Here is an 11,600-nt window from a genome sequence, read left to right as displayed (position 1 = left end):
CCTGCTGACTGATCCTCAGACTCTGAGCTGCAGTGGGACCTTGGCAGGGTGGCACTGCCAGACTCTGCTCTGGCACATACCCAGCATGCACCCGCTGCTGCGAACAACCATCTTCACCAAATCCAACCTAACACATTTGTGATTTTGAGGCACTTCTGTTTTTTTGTTTCTTCTCTTCTATTTTTTATTTTTTTGTGCTTGGGTTTTTCTGGTTTCCCAGGCAGAAGGGGTGCTGTTGGGGAAACTGGATTAGCCCAGCCCACAGCACCACCAGAGTGCTAATTTTCTGTGTGGGGCTGCTAATCAGACAAAGCCTACTCTGTTGCACGTAAAATCTCTCTCTCCCTCGCGCCCCCCCTCTCTCTCTCTGTGGGTATGAGTGAGCGAGTGAATTGTGTTTGGGGGTGGGTAAAGCTAGAATATGCATGGTGCTCCGTGAATGCAACAGTGAAATACAGGCTGCACTGTGTGTTTGTATGAAGCATGTGTGTTTTTGTGCTAATGTTGGGGTGGGAAAGATCAAATATTCATGGGTTTGGTGCCACACTGATTGTGGTGAATGGGAAGGACTACTTTCGAAAGGGAGGGAAATACGAGCGTTTGTCCGAAATCGTATACTTTCAGAGTAAATACTATATTTGATATTATAAAAGTACTTCACATTCATTAGATAGATAGATAGATAGATAGATAGATAGTAATCTATAATATAAAAATTATGCATCTATCAGTCTGTCTTTTTATCCATTCAGCCAACGATCTGTCTATCCGTCCATCAATCTATCCGTTTTATCAATCTAGCATTTAATCTATCTATCGTTCTATCTGTTGATCATTTGTCTTTCCCTGTTGTTCATTCTATCTATCATTCTATCATTCATTCTGTCTGTTGTTCAGACAGTCTTATCTATCATTCTGTCTGTTGTTTGTTCTCTGTAGTTTTGTTTCTCAATCTGTCCGTCGGTCTTTGTGTCTGTCTGTCTGTCTATCATTCTAGTTATCAATCTCTCATTCTCTCTGTCCATCATTCGATCCATCATTCTATCTGTCGTTAGTTCTCTCCCTCTATCGTTAAACTATAGACGTGTACATGTGAACACAAAAGTTGTGTCTTTCCCTCTTATTCGTAGAGCATAGAGAAAAATATCTGTTCCTCTCCCTGAATTATGAAGTTTAGGTCTCCTGGCTTCCCCCTCCACATCTATTTTTAATTCTAATGGCATTTCTTGTGTCCCTCTGCGGACTCCCGTATGGATCCCTTCAAATGTCACTCATATTACAAATAGAGAAAAGGGCTTATGTCATCTCTTTTTCATAATGTGGCCTGAAAAAAATGTTCACTCCTTGCCAAGCAAGTATGTTCTTGCTTGTTGCTGGGGTCTTGAGACTAGCTGTCAAGAGTTTGTGTGATTTCTTTGTTCCTCGCCTCTTTTCTCTCGTGCATATCAAAGGCTAAACCCATTATAGGCTGTAGCATGCAGTTGTGTTAGCATCAGCCTTCACAGGTTAATCATCCGAGGGGTTCGCGTATCAGATCTGCGAGTCAGTGTTTGGCTTATCGCGCCACAGTGCTGTTCACCCGCGTTCAACTCAGCTCGCTTCTTATCAGCAGCTGGAGATTTTACTCCCGCATACCTAAGCGCAGAGCTCCATATCGTCAGCCCATCTAAATGGGAAGAAAGCGTCCACATGTGTCCCGGCCAACCTCCACCCCGTCCTCCCAACCCTGCCTTTTTGTCTCTGATTACTGTGGAACATTTCCGTTCCCAGAGCTCCGGGACACTGATGGATTGACAGTGGGAGAGCGGAGACGGTCTCTGAATCCCGCTCTTTTCGTTTAGTTTTATTTATGAGCTCATGTCAGGCACGTACTTCAGCAGTGAACTTCAGAGAATGGCCTGTTCGATATCTGCCATCTGAGTAAGCATGTTTGCCACTTAATGATACTAAAGTGGGAAGATTTTTCTGAGGAAAATCGATTGATACACATATCTATTTGTTTTCGCTCGATTTGAATTCAAATGATGTGGCACATTCTCCCCTCTGTTTTCACTTCCTCTCTCTGCTTTTCTTTCTCTCTATCGTGGGTGAAACATTATAATTAGCTCTAGTTCTTAAAAGACCATGTGAAATCGTTTGGCGAGTACAGTTTCTTTCCTGTGTTAACTTATTTCCTGTTGAAATATAAAGTTTAAGTCAGACTTTTTTCATTGCCAATTGCTCTTACTTCATCACAACCACGAGCATAATTTTTTAAAAATGATTTTGAAGTAAGTCTCTTATGTTCACCAAGGCTGCATTTATTTGATCAAAAATACAGTAAAAACAGTAATATTGTGAGATATTATTACAATTTAAAATAACTCTTTACTGAATTAATATAATTTAAAATGTAATTTATTCCACTGATTGGAAAGCTGAATTTTTAGCAGTCCTTACTCCAGTGTTCAGTGTCGCATGATCCTTCAGAAATCATTCTGCTGATTTGCTGCTCAAGACCAACCAAGTTGTCTATATTTGTAGAAATATTTTTTGTTGCTGTAACATGTTCATTTTATCACTAATTTATAAATATCTTCAAAGGAAGAGGACAAAGACACTAGGTTTCATTAGGTCCACCTGGCATGGCTAATATGTAGTATAGTTAAAGCATGGTGTGCTGCCAGCGTATTGCCCTCAGTCCTTGTGTGATGCCCTCCTGATTCTTATTCACGAATGGAATGGAGCCTGTGCCAAACCTCAGCAAGACTCAGCCAGGTCTCGCACATCACTGAACATGACGTTGGGCCACTGTTGAGTTTCTTCAGACATGTGCCACCAGAGTCAGCAAGTTACTTGTCACCATGCTGACTTTCCTGGAAATATGAACTATGATTTAGGCCTAGAACTTTTCCTCAGTTTCGTATTGACAGACTTGCTTTTCCGAGGGTAACCATGACATCAGCCGTACCATCTGCAGCTTTGTGGCTGCTAGTCTAGCATCACATGACTGTAATTCAGTATAAGGATGCAGGTGCTTTGACTGAACACAAACTGACTCTTACTGATTGTCTTCTCCATCTTCTGTTATTTGTGTGCGCTGTAAGTTTGTGTAAACGGTGAATTGTGTCTCCTCTTCCTGAGCTATTCATTCATCACAGCTGCAGTCTAATTAATGTCATTTCTCTGCTTGAAGATTATGAAACCTTTCTTTCATCTGTGTGTGTCTGTCTTCTCTCATCTGAGTTTATACAGGATGGATATTTTTAACCAAGTTTGATTTGATTGTTTGCCATGCCTTAAGATACGGTCACATTTACAATTGTTCTGTGAATGTTCATGGGAAAAATCCTGTCACATGAGTAGGAATGAATGTGATTAAGCATTTAACAAGAGGGCGAAAGATTTCCCCCCACAAAATTTGCTACAGGTCTGAGTGGTCAACGCAGCATAGCCGTGTGCCTAACTCAAAGCCATAGCAAAATTTTGGTAATATTAGCGCATATTTACTTGTACTGTGGCAGCAACATTTTAATCCAGTTAAGACTAGCCTGAACTGGTTTGCTGGTCATAACTGGTCAGCCAGCTGATAAGTGCTCTTAACCCCTTTAAAAACAAGTCTAGGAAAGCAAGATCTTTGATCATTAAAAACACAAATTTCATAACACTCTTAAATATTTAGAAAATATTAATAATAAATTCATATTGAAAAATAAACATTAAATGACATTATAATTTAATATATTAATTTTTTTTAATTGTACTTTTCATAGTATTTATGTTTTTAAATTTATTGTTAAAATGATTGATTTTACTGTTAACTGTTTTATTTTTAATTTATTTAGGTGAAATAGTATATAATTTAACATGAAAATGAAGATAATGACCTCTTTTTACTTTTCTGTTAGTGTTATTTCTTTCTTTATGGATGTTTCAGAGCTGTATCCAGTTGATTTGGCAAACATTTCCCACCATTTAGACTGGAAAGTCTTTTGAGATGCCTCATTTGGCTCATGATTTTAAGGCCCACAGATATATCCATGCGTGTCTGTGATTGCTAATGAGTTTTATTGATATGTGAGGGAGTTATTGTGTGAAGCTGTATAAGCCGGTGTTGAGAGTGTGTGGCTTGAAATCAACCGTCTCCTGTGCTCTGCAGGTCAGTTCCAGTAAGGCAGCTGGGAGCGCTCAGGCCAACCCCTCCGGAGGGGCTGTGGCAGGTGCTATGGGCACAGGAAGTGCTGCTCCAGCACAGGGAGATCTGGACCTGTTCAGCGAAACCAGCGGGAGTAGCAAAGCAGAGGACTCGGCCAAGAAACCTCTCTCCAAGGACTCCATTCTCTCCTTGTATGGCTCCAGCAACGTCCCACAACAGCCTGCACAAGGTACATCCATCCCCCAGAGTCCCACTTTCTTATTCCTCAGAGAATAAGCGATCTGAGCGAGAGAATGCAGATCTATAAATGGCGCTATGCATCCGGAGTCCATTTCTAATGGTGCTGTGGGAGTGTGTGTGTGTGTGTGTGTTTGTGTGAAAGCAAGCAAGGTTCTTGAGAAGCCCTGCTTTAATGGGAGTATCAATAATTCAAGCACTGCGTGTCTCAGCACTCTGATACTGCTGAACGTGGTTTAAAGCTGCCTGCTTCGCCTGCCCTACTCTTCAAAGAAGACATTTCCAAAAACCTCAGATGCTCCAAATGAAGGCGCTGCCAATTCTCCACCATCAGGACGATTTAGACGCCCCCTTTCATCCTGCACACCTCTTCTGTCTCAAAGATCCATTTCCTCTGGGCCGAGGCGAGGAACTGCACACATTAGCGCAGATATTGATCGCTCTCTTCCATCTGTGAAGCTTTGTGTGTCAGGGTCCTCTGGTCTGCTTCTGTTTTTGTCTCTTTGAACATATTGAACATGTCGTCATGTGTAAATCTTATTTGTGTACCTTTGTGCGTTTCTGCTCCCACAGCAACTGCGATGTTCATGGGCCCATCTCAGATGCAGTTCCCTGCACAGCCACAGGGGAACTTCCAGGCCTTCCCTGGGATGGGAGGAGCCATGCCGCCCACTACTATGATGGGGGCCGTCATGGGGCAGGGCGGTGCTATGATGGGCCAGAATACGGGCATGATGGTTGGCATGACGATGCCTAACGGTTTCATGGGAAACGCACACCCAGGAGTAATGGGCTTGGCCCCAGGCATGATGGGACCTCAGGGCATGGTGCCCCCTCAAAACATGTATGCCATGCAACCAGGTCAACAAGGACAGTGGAATATGGCACAGGTATGTTATATTTGGATTTGTGACTGTTAATGGTGCTGTTAGCAGTTTACCACATATAAAATGTTCCTTCAGTCACTGAAATAAGTCTCTTATGAAATCACACATGTCTCTGTGACAGCTCTAGGCCTATGAACGACATAAAGTACACTTTAGAAACATCCTATGCTATTTTAAGTCTATGCTAGAAGTCCATTTGGTACATTTGGTTTGCTGAAATGCCTTTGAAGAGTGGGATTTTGGAGTGATGGCATGTGGTTCAAGGAATGCGGAGACAGTTTAATAGTTTTAATATTTGTATAATATGTATTATATTATTACGTAATTTTACGTTAAATGTAAGTGCTATATTTACCTTATTTGTATCTAAATTTATGAATATTATTGATTATTAATATAAATAAATATTATATTATCATAAACATAATCATTACATTAAAAGCTTAGGGTAAGATTTATTTTTTTATTTTTTTGAAAGAAGTTACTTTTATTCAGAAAGGAGGGCATTAAGCTGTTTAAAAAATGACAGTAAAGACATTTATAATGTTACAAAAGATTTTTATTTCCATTAAATGCTGTTATTTTGAACTTTCTATTCATCGAAGAATCCTATAAAAAAATTTATATATATATATATGTGTGTGTGTGTGTGTGTGTGTGTGTGTGTGTGTGTGTGTTTGTTGAGCACCAAATCAGCATATTGGAATGATTTCTGAAGGATTATATGACACTAAAGACTGTTAATAGAGTAATATTATTTCTTAATATTATTGTTCTTACAGTATTTTTAATCAAATAAATGCAGCCTTGGTGAGACTATTTTCAATAACATTTAAAGAAATCTTATTGACCCCAAACTTTTGAATGGTAGTGTACATTCTTAAAAAATGTAGGTGTAAATAGTAGGGATGCTCCGATCCGCCTTTTTCGCCTCCGATACCGATTCCGATACCTAGGGTTACTGCTGTAACCGAACGCGACCAGGGTTTAAAGGCTGAACGAATGACTGACAGCCACAGCGGAGAAAAGAGTTTGTGTGAACTTTAATGTAAGGACTTAAATATTCATATGTAGCTCACATTAAGCTATCGTATGGCTTCAGAAGTAACACAGAATAATTCGCACAATCGGAAAAAAAAAAATTCTCGGATTTGGATCGGCCCTCTCTGACCGATACCCGATCCGAGAAAAATGGCACTATCGGAGCCGATACCCGATATGAATATCGGATCGGCGCATCCCTAGTAAATAGGAAGTGCTCATAGGATGGTACTCACATCTCATAAATATATAGAAATATAAAATTACCTTTATATTGTATTATAAAGACAAGGGTGATCAAGATAAATGAAACTTTTAAGATTATACTGTTTTCCAGTGATATTTATTGAAGTCCTTATGAAAGTCCTTAGAGTAAAGAGATTGTATTTCTAAGTTGGGTTAGTAAATCGGTCCACTAGTAAGCTTTTTGAATGCAGATAACACCTAAACTAAACAACCCTCTACAGTTGATCACATTGGCTAAACTGGAGTGTACGGCCTAAATAAGTGTTCGGTACATTGCACGAAGGAAAGAGTCTGTAATCTCTGGCAGCTACAAGAACCCATTGAGGAGGAAGCATTCAGGGAGCTGGCAAACAAATGATGATTGAAACAATATCATGACATAAACAGAACCAAAATGATGTTGTGTGTGGGGAAAAAAAGTGAAAAATGCCCTAATTACTTACTGTTGATGACAGTACACTTAAGTCACAAACCGGAGGTCAAGAGCTTCAGGTTAGGTTGATAATGTTCCTCTGGGGAATGTATTTTAAGCCAACCCTCTTTAGAATCTGCCATGAGTCACTGATAGACGTTGGTAGACGTTCATCATCATTGCAGCGTACTGGCTGCAGTGGATCAGCATCAGCTTTTTATATAGAGAACATCTATATCCGAAGCTATTACCATTCATCATATCCGACTCCAACCATGCATCCTCTGGTATCCACAAAGCTTTCCTTTTATTCAGATCAGATCTTTCACATTTTCAAAACCATTTCAGGTGGAAAGCGAGCTGTCAGTTTAGGTCTCTCTATGACTCTCACCGTATAATCAGAGATTCATTATAAGGGTTTTAAAATCCTCATCTAATCTGCTGTCACCTCCCATCTGTATGTGGCTCATTAAAGATGAGGGCTCAGTGACTCCGACCTCTCAACTTCTATCATCTCCCTGCCTCGCCCCCTCCTCCTGTGGCCCGTGACCCCCTGTGTATGAGGCTGAGAGCAGAGGGAGTCCGAGATTTCAGCCTCCGGGAGGTTAATTACACATCATAAATCAATACAGCATGCTTTACACTCACACGGCCTTAATTAAAATCCCTCCCCACAATGCAAGTGTGTGTGCGTGTCCTGAGTTACAGGCCTTCAGCAGCGCATTTGTATTTTGAGAGACCGGATGAGGAAAGAAATGCGTTTGCTTAAAATACACCAAATAATGTTCTTTTTAGCAGCATCGTATGACCCCTTTAATGGTTTTCTGGAGTGAGGGTAATTTTGCAGCACAGTTCCTGGGAGGAGTGTTTTTTTTCCCGAGATGGATCTGACTTGAGATGTTTTTCTTCGTTACCCAGCTCACAGAGCATCTCCCTATTTTCCGAAGGAGGACTGAGGAGAACCAGTGCACAGGGGAAAGAAGAATCATTAGTGTTTGATATTCACTCCTCTGAATAGCTGAGTACTGTTCTTGGAGTATTTACAAACACACACACTCTCACTTATTTCTCTGTGTGTAGGCAGTATTGTGTTGCGGAGGAGGTAGTTGTAATTACGAGACTGGTCAAATTTGTCCTGCTGTGCATTTGAGCACAAAATGAAGTCGACGTCCACAGTGGATCCTCCTGAGGATTTTCAGAGAATTTTTGTAAATGTTTTTGAAATGTCTAAAAACATTTTATGCTCATTAGGGTTGCATGTATTTGGTCAAAAAATACAGTAAAAAATAATGTTTTGAAATATTATTAAAATTCAACAATATCTGTTTTAATATATTTTCAAATGTAACTGATTCCTGTGATGGCAAAGCTGAATTTTGAGCAGCCATTACTCCAGTCTTCGGTGTCACATGATCCTTCAGAAATCATTCTAATATGCATCATTCAATCATTTCTTGTTATCAGTTGAAAACAGTTGTGCTTCTTAATGTTTTTGTGGAAACGGTGATGTTTTTTTCAGGATTCTTTGATAAAGTTTAAAAAAAACAACATTTATTTGAAATAAATCTTATGAAATATTTTCAAATGTCTTTGATCACTTTTGATCAATTCAATGCACTGTTACTGAATAAAAGTATTACTTTCTTAATAAAAAAAAATGTTCAGACCCCACATTTTGGAATGGTTTAGTCTAAAAATAGTCATAAATAATTTTTCATTAAATTAATGATTTCACATTTATGAAGCAAGCAGTTCTGTTGTATCTTAAGTCTTTTATATGTAAATGAGCTCTTTTATGATTGGCTAGCCTCTGCATACTGGCACGCTTCACTGTTTCGCTCATCAGATAAGGCTGAACTGCTGAATAGTGAATAAAGAGTTATGTAAACAATAACATAACCTTGTATAAACATTATGTAACACCAACCATCTATTCAATTAGTGAGGTCGGCTTTGCTTTAGCTGTTATATTTTCTTAAAAGTGTAGCTTCACAGGGAATTAATTTAGAGACTGACCGCAACTTCTCCGAGAGGTTTTTAGCATGCTGACAGTGGTTTAGTGTGCTGTTAGACTGTCAGCATAGTTTAAGGCACCTCTCTGCATTCATCCCCTCTAAAACACCAGCACTATTGCCATCAAAGTGCCGCTTGTGTCACAGATCCACCGCATTCAATAACATATTTCAAGATGATTACTGTCGGGCTTGGTGAACTGATGGTGTGCTGTGAGCAGTATTCCCGTTATCATCCACAGTTTCTTGTGTAATAAAAGATTGTAATTATTTTAGCCTCTGTATATATGCCAGACAACCCACCGACTGGTCGATTATGTAGTTCTGTACATGCATTATCGACTTAGTACATCAAACTTATTTCAAAGAAAGAAAATCCAGTATTCCATTATATATCCTTTCGACAGCTGGATAAAGATTGCACAAACTTTAGTTCCCAGAATTCAAGTTAATAATGAAAAAGAGGGGGCTTCTTATTTGAAACCATTAGTTTTTCTCTCCCTGCTGGATATGAGCTGTAGAGACAGTGATATAAATCAGACAGACGTGTCTGATGGGCTGCCCCACCGCCAGCGCACCCCACAGGACACACTCCTCTACGCCGCTCTGCTCTCAGGAAGAATACTGGTGGGAGTCAAGGGAAAAGAGTAGAGGTATAGAAAATGAAAGAGAGAGGGAGGTAGAAGAAGAGTAATAAGAGGGGTAATGAGTTTAAAGATCAGAGGACAGCTTCGTAACCTGAAAAAAAATAAAAGAGGAAAAGGGAACATAGGCTGTGCACCACACAAATAGTGCTCTCCGCAGGAGACTATTTATTTCAATAGAGTTTCCTGTTAGCAAACTGAAGCTCATGCAGATATTATAAATATTTTTATTTAATTAAAATGTTTAATTAAATTTTTATTAAAAAAAAAACATCCAAAAAATGTTAAAATTAAATATCTATGATAATATTTACGAATATTATTTCTCTCCTCTTGTCTGCTAATTTTGAGGGGGGGGGTTTTCCCCCTTCACTGAGCTCAGTGCATTCTTGCATTTTCCGCAAGGGATACTTGTAATGATGGCTTAGAATCTAGCCAAATGCACTTTTCGTAAAATCTTTTTTTGTTGGTAGAGTGTCCATGGTGCCTTATAATGCTTCCTCTGTAGGTTTTGGACCATAGCTAATTATGCTAACAAGTCTTGTGTATAAAGATGTTTCACACTTCTGTCTCTCCTCTTGTCTTTTTTCAGATAAACCAACAGATGTCTGGAATGAACCTGAACGGTTCTGGTGCTCCAATGGCATTTGGGCCACCTGGTGCCCCCATGGGCGGCTGGGTGGCACCCCCCTCCGGTCAGACCCTCAGCACCCAGCTCTGGAAGTAAATGAATGAGAGAAGATGGAGGACAAGGGGCACCACATCCTTCCATCTCTCCTCTCCTCCTCCACCACTACTCGTACCCAGAGTTTTATTCATGTACTGTCATTTTTTTTCTCCTTTCTCTTTCCAACCATACTCTGGAGAGCATCGATTCAACCTTCCCTGTTTATTGATCAAGTGAGCGAGAGTATGGAGTGTAAGAGACTGGCAGCTTTGAGCGTCTTATTTGCAATTTTTTTTTTCTTATATATATATATATATATATATTTTATTTTTATTTTTTGTTTTTTTGGGGAGGGGGGTTTAAACACATATCAGCTACAAGAAAGCTGCTGGACCAATTATACAGGCTTCTAATATATCTTTACCAAATCAATAGTGAGTCATAGTATTTAAAAGACAGAGGTATGGCTATCATATTTGTGAATTCCCCCTCCTTTTCCTATCTTGTGTAGCCCCATGTCCCAGAACCCTGTAGCAAATATTGTATAGACCCATGTAATGTATGTAATCATGAGATAGATGAACCCCTCGCCCCCTCTCTCCGGCCTCTCACCCTACTGGATTTGTGTAGCTCCATGACAAACTCCACCTTAACTGTGATGTTTTAATGTGTGCGTTAACAGAGAAGCACAGTGAGTGGCAGACAAATAAACCTGGACGACTGTACAGCTGTGACAGCTAACGGAAAAAGGGGGCATTGGGGGTCAATAAAAAGTTTTAGCCAGCTAGTTTTGAAAAGTAAGGACTGATCAAAAGTTTGCAGTCGAACACGTCAGTCTCGCCGCTGTAGCAGAGCTTCTATCCTCTCAGACAGGGTCTCTCTGCTGTGCAATAATATAAACATCCCCACCGTGTCATCCAGGTTTATTTCTATAATGTGTTTACATTTTCTGGTGCCTAGTACAGAGACAGAATATTGTTATTTCCGTGCATTAAACCATGAATAGCCATGAACTATTGTGTGATCATTTTGTCTAAAGACGCATTTATTGTAAAGTTATATTTTCCTTTTTTGCTTTTAAAGAGGGTCGTTTGGAATAAAGACAGTTGTAATCCAAAAGTTCTGTCCTTGTAATAGTGTCTCACGCTTTAGATGGTATTTCCAGGGTTTTTCATCCACTGTTCCTTTTGTTTTCATGGACTGTTCGATTCCCTTCAGCACCATTCAACCTCTCTGTACGTTATTCTAGCGGCTGGTCCTTTTCCTCCCCATTCACAGACATTGATCTGATTCTCCCGAGTGTCCAGAGTCTGCAAGAT

The 11,600-nt window shown here is 39.8% G+C and overlaps 1 protein-coding gene across 1 annotated transcript in view; it reads left to right on the top strand.

Moving 5' to 3' along the window:
* The window catches only part of LOC107673859 (stromal membrane-associated protein 1-like), a 113,423-nt gene extending 102,129 nt beyond the window's left edge, over positions 1-11,294 (top strand). The window contains exons 9-11 of the mRNA XM_016467669.1: positions 4,139-4,364; positions 4,946-5,262; positions 10,207-11,294. Coding sequence (XP_016323155.1) covers positions 4,139-4,364; positions 4,946-5,262; positions 10,207-10,341 — 678 coding nt within the window. The 3' untranslated portion in view covers positions 10,342-11,294. The remainder of the gene's footprint in view (positions 1-4,138; positions 4,365-4,945; positions 5,263-10,206) is intronic.
* The last annotated feature ends 306 nt before the right edge of the window (positions 11,295-11,600 follow it).

This window comes from Sinocyclocheilus anshuiensis, unplaced genomic scaffold (genome assembly GCF_001515605.1).
Source record: "Sinocyclocheilus anshuiensis isolate Anshui unplaced genomic scaffold, SAMN03320099.WGS_v1.1 scaffold292, whole genome shotgun sequence".
In the NCBI taxonomy this organism is placed as follows: domain Eukaryota; kingdom Metazoa; phylum Chordata; class Actinopteri; order Cypriniformes; family Cyprinidae; genus Sinocyclocheilus; species Sinocyclocheilus anshuiensis.
Note: the sequence above shows the minus strand (reverse complement) of the source record. Positions and strands in the feature narration are given on the sequence as shown.